The sequence below is a fragment of the Dasypus novemcinctus genome, chromosome 9 (assembly GCF_030445035.2).
Source record: "Dasypus novemcinctus isolate mDasNov1 chromosome 9, mDasNov1.1.hap2, whole genome shotgun sequence".
Classification (NCBI taxonomy): Eukaryota; Metazoa; Chordata; class Mammalia; order Cingulata; family Dasypodidae; genus Dasypus; species Dasypus novemcinctus.
In genome coordinates this window covers 66,541,062-66,566,436 of record NC_080681.1, presented here as the reverse complement: position 1 = coordinate 66,566,436, position 25,375 = coordinate 66,541,062, and the positions used below count along the sequence as shown (strand labels likewise).

At 40.6% G+C, this 25,375-nt stretch overlaps 1 protein-coding gene across 5 annotated transcripts in view; it reads right to left on the bottom strand.

The window, feature by feature from the left end:
* Nucleotides 1–25,375, bottom strand: part of ITGB3BP (integrin subunit beta 3 binding protein) — a 127,414-nt gene that overhangs the window by 46,735 nt on the left and 55,304 nt on the right. For all 5 annotated transcript variants that reach the window (XR_011649653.1, XR_009187189.2, XR_009187190.2 and 2 more), the window contains exon 4: nucleotides 20,084–20,156. Coding sequence is in view for 2 of the 5 variants with exons in the window: in XM_058303463.2 (XP_058159446.1) it covers nucleotides 20,084–20,156 (73 nt within the window). In the remaining 3 variants the exon portion in view is untranslated. The remainder of the gene's footprint in view (nucleotides 1–20,083; nucleotides 20,157–25,375) is intronic.

Below are 25,375 nucleotides of genomic sequence, written 5' to 3'. Positions count from 1 at the left end.
AGTGAAGTATTTAGTGATAAAAGGTAGATGGTGCCTGCAACTTTTCAAATACTCAGGATAAAATGTATACATACATTTGCAAATGTGTGTGTATGGATATGCATAACACAGAATGAAAGTACATGTGACAAAATGTTAATAAGCATGAATCTGGGGAAAGGACCCAGGAGTTCCTTGCAATATTCTTGCAAATTTTCCATAAATTTGAAATTATTCCAAAATCCAAAGTTTAAAATTTTTTCCAAGTTTTATCTGTTTAGAGGGGATCCTTGCAGACAATTTACCAGTGAAAAATCTTACTTGTAGTTTTTTTTTGTTTTTTTGTTTTTGATATATCCTAGGCAAGAGCATTATCAAAATATTACTACTACTAACTATAGCCCTATCTTACATTTGGTGTATTTTTCCCCCAACCCACCCTATTTTTTAAAAATATATTTTGATTACAGAAGTTGTGAACTTACAAAACAATCATACACATCTGTAGAATTCCAATACAACACCCCTTCACCAACACACCACACTGTGATGGAATATTTGTTACAGATTATGAGATATCATCATCAGAATATTACCACCAACCATGGTCCATAACATACATTTGGCACACATTTTCCACACACCTCCATTATCAACACAGTACATCTTTGGCATTGTTAACAACAGTCTATAGGTCACAGCAATTGTAGTTTTCCCATGCTTTCCACATTCCCACTACCCTGCAATAGTGATATACATCTGCTCTAGCCCAAAGAAGGACACTCTTGCATTTGTATCCTCAACCACAATTCTCATCCACCTCTGGGTTCGCTGTCTTATTCAGGACCTAGATTATTCTTTAGTTTTCTTTCAAGTGACATTTAATTCCCCGGACTACCCTTTCCAGCCACAATCCCATTTATAAACCAGCTGCTACTCACGACAATGTGTTACCATCAACTCTATCCATTTCCGCACTTTTATAGTCAAGTTAATAATTAAAACTCCCACATACATTAAGCATCAGTAGTTCTTCTCAACCCTATCTCCTAATAACCCATACCCTAAGTTTTAACTCCATGTGTTTATTCTTCATATTTAGTTCCCATTAATGAGAGCATGCAGTATTTGCCCTTTTGTATCTGGCTTACGTTGTTTAGTTTAAGGTCTTCCAGATTCATCCATGCTATCATGTGTCCCAATTTCACTTCTTACTGCAGCATAGTATTTCATCGTATGTATATACCACATTTTGTTTATCCATTCATTGGTTGATGGACACTTGGATTGTTTCCATCTTTTGGCAATTGTGAATAATGCCAATATCGACATGGGTGTGCAGATGTCTGTTCTTCTCATAATTTTTAGTTCTTCTGGATATATTCCTGGTAGAGGAATTGCTGGGTCATATGGCAGCTCTATATTTAGCTTCCAAAAGAACCGCCAAACTGTCTTCCACAAAGGATGCATCATTTTATAATCCCACCAACAGTGAAGGCGTGTTCCCATTTCTCCACATCCTCTCCAGCACTTACGGTTGTTTTTTTAAATAATGGCCATTCTATGCAGTGTTAGATGATATCTCATTATTGTTTTGATTTGCACTTCCTAATAGCTAGTGATATGGAACACTTTTTCATGTGCATTTTGGCCATTTGTATTTCCTCTTTCGAGAAATGTCTATTTAAATCCTTTGCCCATTTTTAAATTGGATTGCTTGCTCTTTTATTGTTGAATTGTACGATCTCTTCACACAGAATTAAAATCAAACCCTTATTGGATATGTGGTTTCCAAGTATTCTCTCCCATTAAGTGGGCTGGCTTTTCACCTTCTTGATCAAGTCTTTTGAATCACAGAAGTGTTTAAGTTTGAGGAGGTCCCATTTATCCATGTTTTCTTTTGTTACTTGTGCTTTTGGTATAAGTTTTAAGAATCTACCACCTATCACCAGGTCTTGAAGATGTTCCCCTACATTTTCTTCTAGGAGTTTTATGATACTTGCTTTTATATTTAGCTCTTTGATCCATTTTGAGTTAATTTTTGTATAAGGTGTGAGATTCTTCTTTCTTTTGGCTATGTATATCCAGTTCTCCCACCATCATTTGTTGAATAGATTGTTCTGTCCCAGCTGGGTGGGTTTGACAAGCTTGTCAACAATCACTTGGCCCTAGATGTGAGGGTCTGTTTCGGAACCTTCAATTCAATTCCATGGTCTCTGTGTCTCTCTTTATGCCATAACCATACTGTTTTTACCACTGTAGCTTGGTATGATAATCATAATATGATTTAAAAGTCTGGAAATGAGAGTCCTCCAACTTCACTTTTCCTTTTTTAAGATGTTTCTGGATAGTTGGGGCCTTTTATCCTTCCAGATAAATTTGATAATTATGTTTTCCATTTGATTAAAAAATGCTGGTGGAATTTTTATTGGGATTGCATTGAATCTATATATCAATTTGGATAGAACTGACATCTTAATGATATTTAGTCTTCCAATCCATGAGAATGGAGTGTCTTCCAATATTTGGGTCTTTTTTATTTCTTTTAGCAATGCATTATAATTTTCTGAATACAAGTGCTTTAAATCCTTGGTTCAGTTTATTCCTAAACATTTGATTCCTTTAGTAACTATTGTAAAAGGAATTTTTTTCCTGACTTGCTCCTCAGATTGTACATTACAATTGTATAGAAATACCACTGATTTCTGCCTACTGAGCCTGTATCCTGACACTCTACTGTAATCATTTATTAGCTCTAGCAGCTTTGTTGTATACTTTTTGGGATTTTCTAGATATAGGAACATTTCATCTGCAAATAGTGAAAGTTTTACTTCTTCCTTTCTGATTTGGATGCTTTTTATTTATTTTTCTTGCCTGATTGCTCTAGCTAGAACCTCTAGCACAATTTTGAATAACAGTTGTGACAATGGGCATCCTTGTCTTGTCCCTGATCTCAACAGGAAAGCTTTCAATCTTTCACCATTGAGTAAAATGTTGCTGTGGGTTTTATATATATGGCCTTTATCATGTTGAGAAAGTTTCCTTCAATTCCTATCTTTTCTAGCATTTTTATCAAGAAAAGATGCTGTATTTTGTAAATGCCTTTCTGCATCAGTTGATAAGGTCATGTAATTTTTCTTCTTTGGTTTATTAATGTGGTGTATGATGCTGATTGATTTTCTTGTGTTGAACCACCTTTGCATGCCTCATATAAAATCCACTAGATCATGATGAATAATTCTTTTAATGTGCTGTTGGATTCAATTAGCAAGTATTTTATTAAGGATTTTTGCATCTGTATTCATTAGAGGAATGGGTCTGTAACTTTCTTTTTTTGTAATATCTTTCTGTGGGTTGTACATTCGTAGGAATTTTTCCATTTCATCTAAATTGTCTAGTGTTTTGGCATAAACGTCTTCATAGTATCCTCTTATGATCTCTCTTATTGCTGTGGGGTCAATAGTAATGTTCCCCTTCTCATTTTTTTTTTTTTAATTTATTTGCATCTTCTCTCTTTTCTTCTTTATCAGTCTAGCTAAGGGTTTGTCAATTTTGTTTATCTTCTCAAAGAATCAACCTTTGGTTTTGTTAATTCTATTTTTGTTGTTGTTGTTCTCAATTTCATTTATTTTTGCTCTCTTCTTTGTTATTTCATTCCTTCTACTTGCTTTGGTATTAGTCTGCTGTTCTTTTTCTAGTTCCTCCCACGTGTAGTTAAGTCATTGATTTTAGCTCTTTTTTTTTCTTTTTTTTTTTAAGATTTATTTATTTCTCTCCCCTTCTCCCCACCCCTGTTGTCTGTTCTCTGTGTCTACTTGCTGTATCATCGTCTTTGCTCACGTCTCTTGTTGTCAGTGGCATGGGAATCTGTGTTTCTTTTTGTTGCCTCTTCTTGTTGTGTCAGCTCTCCGTGTGTGCGGCACCATTCCTGGGCAGGTTGCACTTTCTTTCACGCTGGGTGGCTTTCCTTATGGGGCACACTCCTTGTGCATGGGGCTCCCCTATGCGAGGGATACCTCTGCGTGGCACAGCACTCCTTGCTTGCATAAGCACTGCACATGGGCCAGCTGCACACGGGTCAAGGAGGCTCGGAGTTTGAACTGCGGACCTCCCATGTCGTAGACGGATGCCCTAACCACTGGGCCAAGTCTGCTTCCCTCTTTTTTCTTTAATGTAAGCACTGAGGGCTATAAATTTTCCTCTCAGCACTGCCTTCACTAAATCCTATAGGTACCGATATGTTGCATTCTCACCATCATTCATCTTGAAATATTAATGTCTCTTGAAATTTCTTCTTCGATCCACTGATATTTAAGAGTTGTTTAATCTCCATATATGGTGAATTTTCCCTTTTTCTGTTGCTTGTTGATTTCCAACTTTATTCCATTATGATCAGAGAAAGTGCTGTGTATAATTTCAATTTTTTTTTAATTTACTGAGATCACTTTGAGACCTAACAAACATATGGTCCATCCTGGAGAAAGATCTATGAGCACTTGAAAAGTATATCCTGCCGACTTGAGTTGTAATGCTCTGATATGTGTTAGGTTTAGTCCACTTATCATATTATTCAAGCTCTCTGTTTCTTTATTAATCCTCGGCCCAGATGTTCTATCCAATGCTGACAGAGGTGTATTGAAGTCTCCAACTATTAATATAGAGATTTCTATTTCTCCCTTCAGTTTTGCCAGTGTTTGCCAAATGTATCTTGGGGCATCCTGGCTAGGTGTATATGCACTTATGACTGTTATTTCTTCCTGGTGAATCATCCTTTTTATTAATATGTAATGTCCTTCCTTGTCTCTAATAACAGTTTTGATTTTAAAGTCTGTATCATCTGATGTAATGCAGCTACTCCAGGTTTTTTTTGGTTACTGCATGTGTAGAATATCTTTTCCAACCTTTCACTTTCAATCTATTGGTATCCTTGGGTCTAAGGTGAGTCTCGTGGAGATAGCATATAGGTGGCTCATATTTTCTTATCCATTCTGCCCATCGGTGTCTTTTGGTTAGGTAGTTTAATCGATTAACATTCAGTCTTATTACTGTAAAGGCAGTTCTTATTTCATACAACCCTTCTTCCCCTACCTTGGGAGGGGATGGAGCTATAGTTATGGGCAGCAGTCTATGCTGTGTGGGTCCTAAATGACCAGTTGCCCAGATAAACTGATGTAGCACTAGATCCTCTCCCTGCTGGGGGTGGGAATGGACCCTCTTGAGTGCCCACCAATGTCATCCATGTGGGCCAAATACTCCTGTAGTTGACCTGAGAAGCTGAGGGAGTACTGTACCTTCTGTCCTTTAGGGGGTGGGAACAGAACCATCAACACCCAACAGTTCAGTCCATGTATGCCAAAAGTACCTGCCACTGCCCGGATAGGCTGAGGAAACACCAGCCCCTTCCTATGTTATTGGATGGTGCGGGTGGTTCTATGGGTGCCCAACAGTTCACTCCCATTAGGCTGAGACTATCTGCTGTTGCCTGGAGAGGCTGAGGAAACATCAGGCCCCTACTAGCCTATTAGGGCATGGGGTTGGATCCACAGGCACCTAATAGTTTAGTCCCTGTAGGCCAAAAGTACCCGCCATTGTCTAGAAAGGCTGGGGAGACACCAGACTTTTCTTATCCTATTGGGGGTGGGGATGAATCCACAGGTATCCAATAGTCCTGTCCATGCAGGCCGAAAGTGTCTGCTGTTGCCCAGAAAGGATGTGGAAACACCAGCCCCCTCCTTTCCTACTGGGAGGTGAGGGTGGATCCACAAGTACCCACCAGTTCAGCCTGAGTGGGTTAAAATCACCTGCAGTTACCCAGAGAGGCTTAGCACAAACAGTCCATCTCTTGTCCTATTGGGGAAGGGGGTGGAGCCACAGGTCCTCAGTGGTTGGGTTTGTGCAGGCCAAAAGCACCTGCAGTTGACCTGAGATGCTGAGAGAACAACAGCCCCCTCCTATCCTATAGGGGGACAGAGGTTAAGATGGACTTGAAGGCACTCAACAAACCAGTCTGTGTAGGCTGAAAACATCTGCCATTGTCCAGAAAGGCAGAAAGTACCCAACTCCTCTCCTATTTTATTGGGGTATGAGGATGCAGCCCCAGGTGTCCAACTATTCAGCCTGTGTCGGCAAAGAGCACCTATAGTTGCCGAAAAAAGTGGTGCAGGGCCCCCAGCTTTCTCTCTGCTGGAGCCTAGGCTAGGGCTACAGTCTGATCTTGATGGAAAGAAGGCAGTCCCTAACTTCACTGGATTTTCAGTCATCCAGGCTTGTCCTCATGCCGGGGGTGGAGTCAAAATGATAGCTACTGGACTCTTTCCAACTTGGACAGGCTCAAACCCTAGCTGTTGCTAGGATTACACTTTAGCCAGCCGCATCGACTAATCAATAGCTGAAGTCCGTGGACAACTGTCTCTTCCTTCACTGTTCGTGGGAAATGGAGCTTCAAAATCCAGCCTTGTAATAACTCCTAAGGCAGATTGTGCAGCTAGTGTAGGAAGGGCATCGGCCTCTTTGGTTGTGGCTTGCAGTTTCCCAGAGAGGTTGTCCAGGTCCACCCCAGCTTCCTCCCTGCCAGAGGTGGGGCTGGGGTTTAGGCTAGAGCTGCAATCCAATCTGGGTAGAAAGAAATTTTTTGTAGTTTTTAAGTATCTTTTCTCTATGGATTCTACTTCATAAATTTGTATGGTTTTTTTTCTTTGTGCCAGGGATTGAGCCCAGAGCCTTGTACATGTAAGCATGTGCTCAACCACTGAGCTACACGCACTCCATGTTTATGTTTTTAAGGGTTTCAAGATTTTTGTTGCATTTAAAATTTTAACCAAAATATGCATTTTAAGAGGATGAGTCTTCATGATTTTTCGGTAAACCTACAACTTCTCTAGTAAAAAGGATATGAAATTCAACTTTTAAATAACTTTACACAGAAATTAAAAACATAATTTAGAAAATAAAATGCTACTCCAACTAACCTCTATTATTTCATGACTAAATATTTTTCTGGAATTCTTAAAAGAGTGTTATTTTTAATGCTAGATAATAAATACATATAGAACATCATGAATGGTTATTTATAGCCTTTAAAATAAAAGGATTTATTTAGAAACTTGTTTTGTAGTCATGCAGTCCTTCATAATACCATACTATATTCTAATCACTTATTTATTCATCTTCCATTTTAGAGCACAAGCTCTTCAAGGAACAAATTTTATTGATCTGTGCAGTCAAAGCACCATCACAATATTTGACCTCTATGTGTAATATATATTTGTTGAATGAATGAATGAATGGTTGCTTTATTTTTATTTTTTCATAATTCAGTTATTACGGATCTGGGGAACATAAGGTGAGACCTTTTTTCCTGTTTTATGTCAAAGACCTGAGAAAATGCTAAAATATAGTGAAATCAATGATAAATGCAAATCTCCCTAAAGGAATTTATACAAAATCTTGAATGTCTTTGAAATATTGTTGTTTTTCCAATAGCATGTGAACCAAAGATAGTTCTCATTCTGCAGACTGCCAAAATTAAAGTCTTGAGTTATTGAAAAAACAGTGATACAAACATATTGGCTTTCCTTTTTTTTTTTAACCTTTTAATATCCTTTTATTGAAGAAAATACAAACTTGTGCTGCAGAGGAAGTGGTACCTGGGAGCACAACAAGGTAGCCAATGGGGCTGACGTGGCAAGCCACAATGCTGGCAAAGGGTCCTATCATAGGAGGAAGACCAAAAACAGAGAGCAGGAGGTAGCAAACATCCCCAACACCTAGAACAAGCACTTCCATTTGCAGAGAGCTTGGCCATGCATCTTACATACAGGGTGTGCTCACAGCTGGCAAAACATCATCTCAGGCCTTGACCAAAAGCAATCCTGGCACCAAATCTATTAAAAACTAATATGTAATCTCATATCTGGAGACCCATTCCTTTGACCCAAAGACTGGCTTTCTTTATCTTCTCAAAAGCCTGCAGAGTAGGGGATTACAGGTTAAAAGTATGTCACATACTCCTGCTGCGGTCACTCCTCGGGCTGAAGTGTGGTTTGCTGGCCTGGCGGGGGAGCAGCCGCGGTAGGCCTAATTCCAAGCCGCTGCCCCCATAATAGGGTGGCTGGTCGGACTCACCGCCACCCCTGAAGGGAGCTCGGCATGGGCGCAGAGTGCCCTCGGGTCTCCCCTTCTCGGCAGCCATGCTTCCGCGGCCGCCCCTCCTCCCGGATAGCGCCACACGATGCCTTATGAGGCAACACCCTTCTTCTTCTTTCTCCCTGCGCAGGCGCAGGGCGGAAGATTCCAGTCTGCCTTTTCCCCTCCCCCCGACAGCAGCAACAGCCAGGCGCAAGGCGGGAAACTCAAGTCTGCCCTCTACCCCAGCAACAGCAGCCACCAATCCCTAAACCCTGCCACTTCCCCCAGCAACAGCAACAGCCAATCCCTAACCACCACCCCTCCCCCTTCCAGTACCTCCCACCGACCTTTCTCCCCAGTAACTGCTTGTGGCAACCAATCAGAACATGGCATAAGCTTCGACCAATCAGCCTTCCCCAGCCCCTATAAAACTGTAACCACTTCCTCAATAAAATTAGACCTGCGTGTTTACCTCGTCTCCGCGGTAGTTCTTCTGCCGTGCGCCCTCCAGTCCTGAGAGCCCCCGACAAGGGCCTGGCCTCCCTTGTCCCCAGTTCGTCGCCTGCTTCTCCAGGCGACCCCTTCGTCGCCTGCTTCACCGGGCGACCCTGTCAGCCGAACCACGCAACCCCTGTGAGACCGACCCCTCGTCTGCTGCCGGACCGACCCCTCGTCCCAAGCCGGACCGACCCCTCGTCCAAAGCTGGACCGACCCCTCGTCCGCAGCCAGACCCCACCGCCACCGACCGAGCAAGCCGCAGCACTCCTGCCACCAAAAAAAAGTTACTAGCCCAGAATGGACAAGACCAAGCATCTGCAGAAATAACTGACCCTAAGAGACATTTACAAATGACTTGCTGGTAGTATCAGGGTATCAACTAACCCAAAATTTCCCTCAATACCAATGAATATGTCTAAGGACACGAAAGTTCTATATAGTATGGGAAGTGTCCAGATTGGGCCATGCATCCAATTAATTAATCTACTTAATTAATTATAACATTTCTGGGGAAGTGGGCTTGGCTCAACAGACAGAGCACCTGCCTACCACATGGGAGGTCCAGGGTTCAAACCCAGGGCCTCCTGACCCGTGTGATAAGCTGGCCCACGTGCAATGCTGATGAGTGCAAGGAGTGCTGTGCCACGCAGGGGTGTCCCCTGCGTAGGGGAGCCCCATGCGCAAGGAGTGTACCCTGTAAGGAGAGCCACCCAGTGCAAAAAAAGTGCAACCCACCCAGGAGTGGCACTGCACACATGGAGAACTGATGAAGCAAAATGATGCAACAAAAAGAGACACAGATTCCCAGTGCCACTGACAAGAATACAAGCGGACACAAAACAACACACAGTGAATAGACACAGAGAGCAGACAACTGGGGGGTCGGGGGGTGGGAAGGAGAGTGGGGCAGAAGGGGAGAGAAATAAATTTTAAAAAATTTAGAAAAACAAAACAACATTTCTGAAGAAATTACTAAAAATGTTGTTCAAGACTATTTACAGGATAGGGTAGTGGTTTATTGGGTGTTGAAATCAAAGGGATAAATTAAGAACTTACTAATGTTTATAAAATATCATCCTTAAAAAAATGAAGTATAAAACACATACAAAAAAGTACACCTACGTGTACAACTTATTCAATTTTCCGTCAGCATCAAGATCAAGAAACAGAATACTACCATTACCCCAGAAGCTTAATTCATGCCTCTTTCCAGTAATATCCCCCATTTAACCATCATCTTAACTTTTAACAGTATTCGTTAGTTTTGCTTATTGTTGTACTTTATAGAAATGGAATCATGTAAGCAATCTTTTGTGTTCAGTATTTTTTCCACTCAACATTACATCTGTGAGACTGATGCATACTGTTGCTTTTAGTTATAATTTTTACTGTAGTCTATTAGATGACCACAATTTGTTTATCCATTGTTGATGGATATTAGGATATTTTCTAATTGAGGTTATTAAGAATAAAAGTTTTGGGAAGCAGATTTGGCTCAACTGATAGAGCATCCACCAACCACATGGGAGGTCCAGGGTTCAAACCCAGGGCCTCCTGACCTGTGTGGCGAGCTGGTCCATGCTTAGTGCTGCTGCGTGCAAGGAGTGCCGTGCCACGCAGGGGTGTCCCCCATGTAGGTGAGCCCCACGCGCAAGGAGTGCGCCCTGTAAGGAGAGCCGCCCCACGCAAAAAAAGTGCAGCCTGCCCAGGAGTGGCGCAGCACACACAGAGAGCTGATGCAGCAAGATGACGGAACAAAAAAAGAGACACAGATTCCTGGTGCTGCTGAACAAGCATGCAAGCAGACACAGAAGAACACACAGTGAAGACACAGAGAGCAGACAATGGGGTGGCGGGGAAGAAGGGGAGCGAAATATATAAAAATTAAAAAAAAAAAAAGAATAAAGGTTTTGGTGAACATTCTGGATATTTGTCTTTTTGTGAATATATAGGCATTTCTATTGGTTATATACCTGGGAGTAGAACTGCTGGGCCGTAGGGTGTGCACATGCCCAGCTTTACTAGATATTGCCAGTTTTCCAAAGTGATATTTATACTCTCACCAGAAATTTATGAGTGCTCCAGTTACTCTATATATTAGTCCACCTAAGGAGTGCTGATGCAAAGTACCAGTTAGTTTTTAAAGGGTATTTATTTGTGCTAAAATCTTACAGTCCCAAGGCCATGGAAAGTCCAACTCAAGGTACCATAATAGGTACATTCTCATCAAAATCAGATGCCATGTTTTGAAGCAAGATGGTGGGTAATCTGTGCAGGCTTCAGTCTTTCCCTCTAAGCTTCCTCTCTTAGGCTCAGCTGCTCTGCTTCTTCCCAATTTCAGCTACAGGCTGGCAAATGGCTTGTCTCTTAGGGCTTCCTCTATCAGTCTCAGTTGTCCTGCTCTTTTCCCAAGGTCAGCTGTAAGCTATCAGGTAAACTGGCTCATCTCTCCCCGGGGCTTCAGCTATTTGAGTCACATGGCAGGATAAAAAATGGCAGAATTCTCTTTTCCTGTGCATCTATCTGTTTTTGTGAGTGTCCATCTATAACAGATCCAGTAAGGGGCAGAGACACAATCTGAGTCATGCCCAATGACACAGTCAAATCAAAAGCCCTAATCTTAACAGGTAATCTAATCAAAGACACTTCAGATGAATTTAATACAATCAAAGGGTATCACACTCAGAAGAAATTAGTTTACGAAATAATCTTTCTCTTTTGGGGATTCATAAAATAATCTCAAACTGCCACACTCTACATCATCACTCCAGAGGAAAAAACACCCAGTATTTTCCTTCATTTTCATTTTAGCTATTCTGGTGAGTATGTAGAAGGAACTTCAATGAAGTTTTAGTTTGCATTTCCCTGATCTCACTTTTCCCAGTTGATTACCTTTACATTTATTTATTGGTTAAAAGACTATCCTGTCTTGTGAAGGGTCAGTTCAAGTCTTTTGCCCATTTTTCTATTGGGTTGTCTTGCAAATATCTTCTCCCACTTCGTGGGCTGTATTTTCACACTCTAAAAAGTACCTTTTTATGTAAAAGTTCTTAGTTTAAAAATAGTCCAATTTATCCCAAGGTAAGGTCCACTGACAGACTGCTGAATTCCTGAGATTGTTTGCCCTTCCTATAGTGTTTACGTGTCTCTAAAGCCCTCAGAAGAACCCCTGGTTTGAGGCACAGTTTACTGTGGCATTAAGTGAGATCCTCCTGGGACATGCGTAAGTGTAAACTCTGGAATGATCTGACTCACTTTGAAATCTCTTAGCCATAAAAACTCATTTGTATTTAATATTTCCCCCTTTTGGTCAAGGTCTTTTTCCAAATGCATCACTAGTTGGGGTTTGGTAATTGTATTACTCAGCCAAATGGGGTGCTGATGCAAAGTACCAGAAATCTGTTGCTTTTTATAAAGGGTATTTATTTGGGGTAAAAGCTTACAGTTACAAGGCTTTGAACAGTCCAACCCAAGGTTACTTCCTTACCAAACTCTTTTGCTATGTGTAGAAGCAAGATGACCAGTGATGTCTGTCATGGCTCAGCCTTCCTCTTCCTCTTTCATGTCTTCTTTCATGTGTCTTTTTTTTTTCTTTTTAAAGTTTTTAAAAAATATACATAAATCACACAAAATGTTACATTAAAAAATGTAAGAGGGGAGTGGATTTCACTCAACAGATAAAGTGACCGCCTACCACATGGGAGGTCCAGGGTTCAAACCCAGGGCCCCGACACGTGATGAGCTGGCCCACACAGTGCTGATGAGCGCAAGGAGTGCCGTGCCACGCAGGGGTGTCCTCCACCTAGGGGAGCCCCATGCACAAGGAGCGCGCCCCATAAGGAGAGCTGCCCAGCTCGAAAAAAGTGCAGCCTTCCCAGGAGTGGCGCTGCACACACGGACAGTTGACGCAGCAAGATGACACAACAAAGAGACACAGATTTCTGGTGCCGCTGACAAGAACATAAGCAGACACAGAAGAATACACAGTGAATGAACACAGAGAGCAGACAACTGGGTGGGGGGGCAGGGAGGGTGGAGAAGGGGAGAGAAATTTAAAAAAAAAATGTTAAGAGGTTCCCATATACCCCACTCCCCACACTCGCTACTCCTCCCACATCAACAACTTCTTTCATTGGTGTGGTGCATTCACTGTATTTGATAAATACATTTTGGAGCACTGTTACATAGCATGGATTATGGCTTACATTGTAGTTTATATTCTCTCCCAGTCCACTCTCCCAGTATCGTTCAAGACAACTCCAAGTCCCCAAAATGCCTCCATATCACACCTCTTTTTCCCTCTTCCTGCCTTCAGCAACTCCTGTGGTCACTGTCTCCACATCAATGATATAATTTCTTTCATTGCTAGAGTCACAATAATTCTATAGTAGAATACCAGTAAGTCCACTCTAATCCATATTTTATTCCTCCATCCTGAGGACCCAGGGATGGCAATGCTCACTCTATCTCTTAATTGAGAGAGGGCTTAGATCTCACATGGCTGATGGATAGAATTCTCCTGCTTGCAGTTGTAGACTCTCTCGGTTCTCTGGTGTGGTGGTTGACTATCCCCACCTCCCTGTTAGCTGACCTGAGTAATAAGTCCAATGAACTGGAAAGTAGATGTTGCAACTTTGCTGAGGCTCAGGGCCCAGTTGGCACATGGACAGTCCAGAGATTCAAGTCTCCTGAACATACACCAACCCCAACACCAACCACAGTTTCAGTAAAAGTGACAGAAGAGGCATGTGTAGAAAGGCCACATCTGAGTCCAACACCATCACACTCAGGAGCACAAATTCCAATGTAGGGCCCATTGGCAAGGTACTGAACTACAGAACCATCTGCCATGACTGTAGAGCCTGTGTGTCTCTGTAGCTCTCAGGAGCACCACTACCTGGGGTTGTATCTACTTTGGCTCTGATATCCTGCTGAGGGGTGGTAAGCATGACCCCTCGACCTCCTGACTCATTCTGACATCTCTTAGCCATATAAAGTCATTTGTCTTTACCATTTCCTCCTTTTATTCAATGTCTTTTTTCTAGTTGCATCACCGGCTGGTGCTTGGTAGTAATCACACGGCACCAGGGAGGCTCATCCCTGGGAGTCATGTCCCATGCTGGGGGGAAAGTAATGCATTTATCTGCTGAGTGTGACTTAGAGAGTGGCCACATTTAAGCCACATGGAGGTTCTCAGGAGCTAACTCTTAGGCACCCTGCAGCTCTAAGCCAAGGTGAAATTTCATGCACACAGGCTCATAAGCATATTCATCAGTATCAAGGGTTCATCACCGGACCATCCTTCTTCACTGGTCTTTGCCCTTTCACTTGGGGGATTTTTGCTGTTCCATTAGGGAATGCAACAGCTCTCCAGGATGGGAACTCAGCACTCTCTCAGTTGTTGTGTGAAACTCTACCCACTATGTCAATACCCAATGAACATCCAAATGTATCTATATACCTTACATGCATGCCCTGGAGAACTCCCTCCCACCCATGCATTCCCCATCATTGACACCCCACACCAATGCTCCTCCCCTGCCATAGTTGAACCCCTTGGTGATTCAAAACTTCTTAAAAATGAAGCCTAATATATTGCCAAATTCAATTAATATACTATCCATGGTTACATTATGGTTTACATTATAGTTCACATTTTAGACTGTACATGTTCATAAATGTTTGGTTACATTATGGTTTACCTATATGTCTTCTTGACTGCATGTCCATTTATATAGTCCACAAAGGGGGTGGGGACTCAAACTGAGTTGCCCTCATGATGTGGATGAATCAAAGCCCTAATTTTTACATAATTTAATCAAAGCCATCTCAGCTGAGTTGAATACAAAGCCCAGAGGAACAGACCAGTTTACAAATATAATCAATATCTCTTTTTGGAATTCATAAATAATATAAAACTGCCACAGTAATAAACCCTTGGTGCCATGAAGGCTCATCCCCTGGCCCCATGGTCATGTTCCATGCTGAGGAGAAGGTAGTGACTTTATATGCTGAATGTGGCTTAAAGAGAGGCTACATTTAAGCAGTAGCAGGACTTCTCAGAATGGAATTCAATTTTCATTTTGTTATTTTGTGGGTCTCCACCCACTGATAGAACACCTCATAACCACTTTACCATATTCATATTCCATAGAGGTATGCCCCAGGTGCACTCCTCCCCACACATTTCCCAACACTGACACCCTGCACCAGTGATCCTCCCTTGACACAGTCGTGACCCTTTCAAAACCTCCCTAAAAAAAGCAAAAAAAAAAAAAAAAGAATAAAAATAAAACAAAATACAAAAATTTAAAAATGTTAAAAAAAATTTTTTTAAATTTCATTATGTCTTTCATCACTGTAAGATCTGTTATCTTTTACATACAGTGACAATTTCTTCTGTATGTTCCTCCAGTGTCTTATTTTTTGCACTTTATTTTCAAAGAAGCTTTAAGTTACAGAAAAGTCACATAGAAAATATAGGGGATTCCCTTATACCCCACGCCCTCTCCTCACATTTTCCCCTATTGATAATATCTTCAACGAGTATGGTACATTTGTTACAATTGATGAACAAATATTGAAGCATTGCTACTTACCAAGGTCAATGTTTTATGTTACAGATTACAATTTGTACCACACACTTTTATAGGTTTTGACAAAAGTTATAATGGCCTGTATCCATCAATGCCAGATCATGCAAACAATTCCAATGCCCTAAAAATGCCCTATGTTCCACCTATTCTATTCTTCCTTCCTCCCCACCTTGAAATCTATGGTAACAACTAAGTTTCAATTTTTGAAGAATAAAGTTCATAGTTACATGCATTAATATTGAAGGCTTGACATATTGGTCTGTTTTCTTTTATTAGGCATTCTTGAGAGATTCTTGTGCCTCTAAGTGAGAACATAGCAGGACTCCCCAGGATAGGAGAGGGGAGGGTGTCCACCCACTGAGATAACACACTATGACAAGATGAACACTTTCATAATCCATAAAAGCATGCCCCAGGTGCAGCCTATCCCACATACCTCCCCATCCCTGACACCCTGCACCAGTAACCCTTCTCTGCCATATGTGCCAAAAGAACATTCCCATATACTTTCCCTACATGTGGCTCTTCTGCCCCTTTTATTTGAATCTATAATTAGTACTATACCCATTAAATATATATGCCAGAGACTTAAATCTTCTGGCTGCTCATATGCTGGTTGAGCCCTGAATCTCAGCAGAGTTGCAGCCAACATCCACTCTCCAGTTCACTGGACTTGCCCAGGACAACTAACAAAATGATGAAGACAACACCCATCCCCCAAAACCAGAGTCTATCTACAACTACAAGCAAGACAGTTCCATCCATCTGCCCCATGGGATCTAGGCCCCATCTCAATCAGAAACAGAAAGGGCATCATGATCCTAAAATCCTCAAGATTAAGAAATGAACAAGCATAAAGTAGAAATACAATAAATAAGGTAGACTTATCATTCTAACAATGGAAGAACTTGCAACATTGATATAAAGGTAGTGGCCACCAGATTCTGAGGGGAAGGAGAGGGAAGAATAGGTATAATATGGGGCATTTGGGGGACACTGGAATTATTCTGAATGACATTCAATGACAGATACAGGCCATTATAAATTTTGTCAAAACCTATAAAAATGTGCAGTTCAGTAATGATAATGTAAACTATTGACCATGGTTAACAGCAATGCTTCAATATGTGTTCATCAATTTTAACAAATGTACTACACTAATCAAAGATGTTAATGATGAAAAGTGTGGGAAGGGAGGAGCGGGTGGGGTATGGGAATCTCCCTATGTTTTTGATGCATCATTTATGTAATCTAAAGCTTCTTTAAAAATAAAATAAAAAACAAACCAATTTATCAATTTTTTTCTTTTATGTTTTGTAGTTTGCCTAATTTGAGGTCATGAAAAGTCCTGTATTTTCCTCTAAAAAGTGTTGCTCTTACTTTTCACATTCAAGTCTGCAATTGATTTGTGTGTGGAATTGATTTTTGTATAGGGTGTGAGGTCCAGATATAGTTTTCCCTATACTGACAGCTAAATCACTGTGCTATCTTTTAAGAAATTTAAAAATCATTTTTCAAAAAATACCCTATCCCTAATAGGTAGAAAGAGATTTATAAAGCTAATCCAGCTTAATAAAAATATTTTGGAATAAATGTGACTCAAGCTGTTGAGCACCCACCTCTAAAATGGAGGTCTGGGGTCAGTTCCCAGTGCCTCCTGAAGAAAATGAGCGAACAACGAGCAAACAATGAGCAAAAACAATGAGTAAAGAGATGAGGGAGCGAACACAGGGGAGCCAATGTGGTTCATTGGTTGAGTGCCGGCCTCCCGCATACGAGGTCCTGGGTTCACTACCTAGCCCTGATATTTAAAAGAAAAAAAAAGTTAAAAAAAAAATGTAACTAGAAAAAAAGTATATATATTCTTTAAAACATCTTACTCCCTTAATTGTAATTCTTAGATCACTACTTATCCTTAAAGAACTTTTTATCTGACCTTTCAGAAGAGAGTGCCCTGAGAAAATTACTGATATCAGAAGTTCTATCAATAAAGTTCTCAAAATAACATGGCACTCAGTGGTTAGGGCGTCCGTCTACCACATGGGAGGTCCGCGGTTCAAACCCCCAGCCTCCTTGTCCCACGTGGAGCTACCCCATGCGCAGTGCTGATGCGCGCAAGGAGTGCCACGCCACGCAGGGGTGTCCCCCTCTTAGGGGTGTCCCCCGCGTAGGGGAGCCCCACGCGCAAGGAGTGCACCCTGTAAGGAGAGCCGCCCAGCGCGAAAGAAAGTGCAGCCTGCCCAGGAATGGCGCCGCCCACACTTCCCGTGCCCCTGACAACAGAAGCAGACAAAGAAACAAGACACAGCAAATAGACACAGAGAACAGACAACCAGGGGAGGGGGGTGGAATTAAATAAAAAAATAAAACCTTTAAAAAAAAATAAAATAAAATAACATGGCACTGTCATTTATTCAGTTTTTCTTAAGATTGATTTGCACTGGTTAATCCTCTTTGCTTCAACATCTCATGGTGAGTTCATCAAAGTGAATTTTCCAAACCTCTATAGTATAGGACCAAACACCAAATCGACAGGGACTTCACCAAGGTATGGAAGTCCCATGAAACATTCTAGAAGCAGATGCCTTGATTCTTTTTTGATGTCTCTTAGTTATATGATATTTCTCAAAGAGGGGAAAAAATTGAAACAGGAATATTGCCAAAACAAAACATAAAATATTATGAACATTTAAAACTGATCTATAAATGTGAACTGTTTAATTTGGGATTTTAAAAATCCAAGTCTTTAGAATGGTATCATAAAAGAAAGAAATGAAATAGAGAACGCATTACTGAAGTAGCAAAAATGGTTTTAAAGACTAGGACTGAGCAATTTTATGATGAGTGAACTAACAATCAGAAATGCACTCTTTTCCTCTCATAAAATATCTAAGCTTGTACTTAAATTCACTAATTCTAACACCAAGTCATGGAGTAAAACATATGCATAAAAAACAGATCTCTTTAGAAACAAAACCTGAGAGAAATTATGGGCAAATTTCCAAGGTTCTTGTTCTTCCCTTGCTACTTGTTCTTCACTACCATAGGAACTTTTGCTAAAAAAACTGAAACTTTATGCAAATAGGTGGGTTCGGAAGTAGAAAAAAGGAAAGAAAGTACGAAAAATTAGAATAGTTTAGTGGAACTAATTCAAAGGCAAAGCAACAGGTCGGATGGAATGTTTACATGGTATCACTTTTGTCCAAAACCATTTTTCTATTTCATTGTGCACTTTTTACTTCTATGTTTATTACATGTTATATAATTGTATCAGAAAATCATTTAGCAGGCATCTTCTTTCAAATACAACATTATCTGTGATTTATAAAATATTTGCTCCTTACTTTTCTTTACATATCTTTTTATACAATTTGAATTTTTTCCTATATATAAATATTACCTTTAAAAAAAAAGTAAACAAGTTAAACAAAAATGAAAGCTTTCCTCCTAGTATTTAACATCAGTTATCACCGAAAAAATGAGAGCTTTGATTAGGGTAAGGAAGGCATAATTTATAACAAAAAACATTTGTGGGATAGGGAAGGCTGGAACTAGTATGAAAATATTTGGAGTTGGAGGAAGCAAAGGTAGTCTGAAATGCAGCTAAAAAAAAAACCAGATAAAATAATACTGTAATGCAGGAGATGCCAAACAACTTCTTTGAGAAACTCTTCCTTTTGTCTCTATTGTATTCTAAACAGCATTCAACTTCCATATATTTTAACCTATACTGCTACTGCTTAATACCGTTGATCAGCTACCTAATGAAATAGATTTATGGCTTGACTTGGGGTTATAACCACAAATCATAACACTATTTGTATGGAAAAAGGCATTCTGAGTTCCACACAATATTTAAAACAGATTTTGACATTGCAATGGCAGATACAGGCCATTATATATCTTGTCATAACTTACAAAATTGTGCAGGGGAGAGTATCAACTATAATGTAAACTGTAATCCATGCTCAGTGACAATACTCCAAAATGTGTTCATCAATTGCAATCAATGTACCACACTAATGAGGGATGTTGTTAATGTGGGAAAGTGTGGGAGATGTGGGGATTGGGGCATGTGGGAATCCCCTATATTTTCTATGTAACATTTATGTAATCTAAGTATCTTTAAAAAAAAAAAAAAGAATTAAAAAAAATTTTTTGAAACATAACCCATTTCTAAGAAGGTATTTAACTTAAAACATAAGATCATGAGCTCCCAATGGGTAGAAACTTCATTTTTTTCATTTTACTCTCCAATGTTCATCACAGTGTGTGATGCAGAGAAGATACAGCTCAAATGGCAAATTAGCTGAACATATGCACTACTTTGAAAATTCATTTTCTTATTCTGCTTAATTCAATCCTTTGGCCTCAGTGGAGAGACACAAATATCCTTTCCAGGATATGTATGGAGCAGCTTTCTGCAGATAATGTCTTCATTTAAAGGCATTATTGGCAGGTCAATTTAAAAATGGTTGGTTGCTGGGCAGGTGAGCCTTTCAAGTTCCTTTAGATCCCTTACTCTTCTAGCTTCACTGTGCCCCTAGTTCTGCCTTAAACCAACTATCTGTTAAGCATTATGCTCCCAGAGAACATATTACTTCTCTATGTCTGTTAAGAAAAGGGGTTCCTCAGCCTTGCCTTGTCTGTCACCTAATGTAGATGCTGGGAGAACTGGGCTTGATGACATGAAAATTAAGACATCATAAATCACCACTATAAGAGCACAGCAAAACATTACAAATAAGCTATTTTATTTAAGGAAGAATACTTCAATTCAATAACACATTACTAATTTCTTGAAAGAAATTATTTCCCTTATCATTTTAACAAATATGAAACTCTTCTTGCAAGACACGTATTATTTCAAAAACAAACTTACTCATCATTGTCTTTCGTTGTAGATTCCGTTCTTTCAGTTAAACTGGAATGGAATTTCAACTTTTTTCTCTTTCCTATATATTATGTAATAAAGAGAGGAACACAAGATTAAAGGAGAGATCACCAAATTTAAAATAGAATTTAGATTGTAAATTTTAAATAGAAAGTAAAAGGTAGGTAAATGCAGTGGAGGTAGGAAAAGAAAAAGTATCCTAAATTTCTTATGGAAAAAAATTTTTTTCACTATTCTAACTATTCAATAGCTATTTTGGTTTTCCATTTCCCTAATTTTTATTTACCATGACTTTATATAGCAAAAACAATCTTTTGAATAAAATTTTCATTGCGATTGAATAGAGAGAAAATCAAAGAAACTAAATTTGATAATATAATCAGTTTAAAATAAATTAGTAAACTTCACTAAGGAATACTTTTTTTTTTAAAGTTATTTATTTTTTATTTATCTCGCTCCCCTTCTGCCCCGCCCCAGTTGTCTGTACTCTGTGTCCATTCGCTGTGTGTTCTTCTGCGACCGTTTCTATCCTTATCAGCGGCACCGACAATCTTTTGTTTCTTTTTGCTGCACTCATCTTGTTGTGTCAGTTCTCCGTGTGTGCAGCGCCATTCTTGGGCAGGCTGCTCTTTCTTTTGCACTGGGTGGCTCTCCTTACGGGGCACACTCCTTGTGCATGGGACTCCCCTATGCAGGAGACACCCCTGCGTGGCACGGCACTCCTTGCGTGCATCAGCACTGTGTGTGAGCCAGCTCCACACGGGTCAAGGAGGCCCGGGGTTTGAACTGCAGACGTCCCTTGTGGTAGCTGGAGGCCCTAACCACTGGGCCAAGTCTGCTTCCCAGGAATACTTTCATCAAATATTTTAATCAAAGAGTATCATATTAAAGCTTCCAGTTTGCAGTTTTACTTTTTTTTCCCCATAGTAACAACAGGGAAGGCTTATGCTATTACCTAGAAAAGAGTGATTTTCGAGTGACGACATAGTAAAATTAAGTTGATACATTTTTCAGTAGAAGAAAAACACTATAATTCTAGATTTTGGTTAAAATTAGAATGGTTTGGTCCAAAATAAGGACTTAGGAAGAAACTCTTAAGATTGGTAATTTAGCCCTATAGAACCACCTCAACTCTCTCACTCTGTCCCAGTGCAGAGGTCACACACTGAAACTGAATTTTTTTTTAAAGATGTATTTTTTATTTCTTTCTCTCCCCCCCTGCCCCCAGTTGTCCATTCACTATGTGTTCTTCTGTGACTGCTTCTATCCTTATCAGTGGCACCAGGAATCTGTGTTTCTTTTTGTTATGTCATCTTGTCGTGTCAGTTCTGTGTGTGGCGCCATTCTTGGGCAGGCTGCACTTTCTTTCGTGCTGGGCGGCTCTCCTTACGGGGCACACTCCTTGCATGTGGGGCTCTCCTACACGGGGGGCACCCCTGCATGGCACGGCATTCCTTGCGTGCATCAGCACTGCACATGGGCCAGCTCCACACGGGTCAGGGAGGCCCGGGGTTTGAACTGCGCACCTCTCATGTGGTAGGCAGACGCCCTATCCATTGGGCCTAGTCCACTTCCCTGAATCTTCTCTTTTGATCCCCATGGAACAGATAAGTGTCCATTCTCGCACCCACTGTAAACAATGCCAACAGGTGCTTAAGTAAAATTATCAACAGATTACCATTCTTATACATGAAAATAAGGTTCAAGTTTACTAATTGGCTAAGGCCTCCACATTCTTTTGTCCTTGAACCTGATTATGGTGGGTTCCTGATGCTGACTATGCTCTGTATTAGCTGCACAGGTAGGGATGTAAAGGTACTGAAGAGTCTACACTCAGATCATAAGGGAGAAGCATACTGGCATTTAATGAACCTCCTTCCATAAAGCTTCAAGTAAGTCATCAGGACACAGGCTCCCCCACACCCTCAATCTTCTCAGCTACTCTGCTTAAGAATTTGGCCTTCACGAAGACACAATGAAAGCTTTCCTTTCCTCAGAACTGTATAGTAGTCCAGTCGCACCACATCAATGATGGGAACTCCAGTTTTGTTTTTGGCAGCATCAACCCAAGTCTGCTCACTGACCAAGGTCCACAGTTTATTAAGGTTTACAGTTGGACAGAAGCTCTGATTCCTCTTCAAGTGATAATGTCTCATACCAACCTACCTGAAGCAACCTGGGTAATATTTGTTGAAATTGATCCTGTGGTGACTGCATGCCATCATCATTACCCCAGCCTCCTGGATGCTTCTGGTATATGCCAATATGGCCATGGCCATGGCTCACATGGCTATGGAGTTTCTGGGTCTTCCTCAATTTGGATGACATGTCAGTGGCCAAGACAAAAGAGTGGCTTGTAATTTTTTACTGATGCCTGGGCATGTGTTAATCCTGAAGGTAAGTTTCTCCTGCTTGCCTAGGGTTTTATTGTTAATTGGCTTTGTGTTAAGGCTCTTCTTTGACACCTAGCCCAACTTATTCTGGATATTTAGAGTAGCCCATGTTTAAATTTTCTCAGCTCTTCTTTATCTATCTTGCTCTGAATATGTGGAACAAATTTTTTTTTTTTTCCTAAACAAGCTCTGGCCAGTTTTATTAAAGAAAATTTTTACGTGATTTACTTTTTGCCAATCTGTTCTGGCATGCTTCTAATGATATCAGAATCACTTGGATTTGTGATAGCCAATGTGCATACTCTGCAGTATTTTCCGTGTGCAGTGCCCAAGTCAATAGTATTGTCATGCTAGTGATGAACACTAGTTTTGGCCAACATGGCATAGTACTCTATTTCAGATTTCCTCAAAGCTGGGCAATTGTTGGCAAGGATCACTAGTTTTGCTTTGCCTTCAGAGTCTGCTTGTATCCTGGCACATACTTCCCACTTGTCATAACAAGTTGGAGGCTAGAGTTGATTGACTCTGGTGACTTTTTCATCTTCTTTGTAGCCATGATCTTCTTGCCTTAGGTGCAGGATGCCACCCAACCAAGAGCAGCCACCAAGATGGCTGGTGAACGAGAAAAGAAGAAGATCCCCCAGTACTGTTTTTAAGACCGCAATTTTGTATGCGACTGTTTCACATCCAGGTGAAAGATTTTTTTCCTCTGTTCTTTCTTTGGTGATCTTGATCTCTTCTGTTTATTTTGTGCAGAATTTCTTCCCAAATCCAATGATTTGTTTAAGTTCTCTCCTTCACTCAGCGTCCCCTTCTCATTATATTTTTCACTTTTGGAACTCATCCTGTCTTACATCAGTTCAGTTCCCCTACTCCCCTTTTTTATGAGGCTTTTCTGCCTCTGGTTCTTTCTCATTATGGTATCGCACCTGGGGAAGCCAGATGAGGTTAATTCAGAAAGGTCTGTTTTATGTTTAGGTTGTCCAGCAAACAGAGACTGGATTGAGTGTGTGTACCTCTTGCTAACAGTTCTGCTTTGGTCTCTTTCTTCCCTGGAAGCACTATTGTATGTGGTAATCCTCAGCTGCTTGTTTCTCCACGTGTCTCTGTGGACGTGGGTACCTGTGTCTGGATAGGAGTGAGGTTCTAACTCACTGTTGAGAAGTTCTTTGGTTTGAAACCATTGCAGAAGGGACCCAGACTGGTGGGTCTAGAATGTACATCTCCTACCTGAATTTTCTTCTTTTCCTTTGTGCGTTTTGTGGAGTCCCTCTCCAGTCTCTAATGTACTCTAAGAGTTCCAAGTAAGTGGGATTTGTCTTTTTATTAGTTGATCCTGAGGGGAGACTTTTCCAGGAGATATCTTAAATAGCCATGTTGATGATGTCAGCCTCCATTATGAATTTTTTAAAAAGATTTATTTATTTATTTCTCTCCCGTCCCCCCCACCCCAGTTGTCTCGTCTCTGTGTCTATTTGCTGTGTATTCTTCTGTGACCGCTTCTATCCTTATCAGTGGCACAGGAATCGTGTTTCTTTTTGTTGCGTCATCTTGTTGTGTCAGCTCTCCACGTGTGCGGCACCATTCCTGGGCAGGCTGCACTTTCTTCAGTGCTGGGCGGCTCTCCTTATGGGGCGCACTCCTTGTGCATGGGGCTCCTCTACGTGGGGACACCCCTGCGTGGCACAGCACTCCTTGCGTGCATCAGCACTGCACATGAGCCAGCTCCACATGGGTCAAGGAGGCCCAGGATTTGAACCGCGGACCTCCTATGTGGTAGACGGACGCCCTAACCACTGGGCCAAGTCCGCTTCCCCATTATGAATTTTTGATCAATGAATTATTTAGAAGTTTCCTTACTGCCAAACAAATGGACTAAATATCTGGAAGGCTGACTTTTTATTACTGATTCCTCATTGCATAAAATTTTGATCAGAGAATGTCATCATATGACAGCAATTTTTAGTATAGTAAGACTTCCTTTGTGACACCAAACTACTTAAATATTTTTGTAAAGGTTCTATTGTATTTTATTATATATTGGGTATTATACCTATTTGACAATTGCTCATTAAATCAAGTTTGCTAGTTATGTTTAAACTGTCTATATCATTCATAACATTTTGTCTGTTTCATCTGTTTCTGAAAGCAGCAGCATATCTCCTATGATGACTGGGAACTGTCAGTCTCTCCTTATAATACTGTCATATTTAGCCATGTTTTGTTTGAGTTTTTGTTTTAGATTTAGTTCAGTATTCTTTTATCTTCCTGGTGAACTTTTCCTTCTATCATTATATAAAGATCTTCACTATATTCAATAATACCTTTTTGCCTTACAGTTTATTTGATCTAATATTAATAATTTTTACACCAATTATTATCTTTTTTAAAAAGCTGATATTTACTTTGTTTCCTTTGCATTTATTTGTCTTGTCCTAAAGTTTAAATAGTAGCAATAAAAATAGCTAAAATATAAATCGAACATTTCTTATATGATAGGCACTGTTTTAAATGGTTTTTTGGTATGTGCATATTAATTCATTTAATTCTCACAACAACTCTGAGGTAGGTATTACTATTTTCCCCATTTTACAGGCAATGAAACAAAAACACAGTGAGGGAAGCAGATTTAGCTCAACTGATGAGAGTATACGCCTACCATATGGAGGGTCCCGGGTTCAAACCCAGGGCCTCCTGACCTATGTAGTGAGCCCATGCACAGCGCTGATGCACACAAGGAGTGCCGTGCCATGCAGGGGTGTCCCCTGCATAGGGGAGCCCCACATGCAAGGAGTGCGCCCTGCAAGGAGAGTCGCCCTGTGCACATAAAGCACAGCCTGCCCAGGGAGTGGCACTGTACATACAGAGAGCTGATGCAGCAAGATGA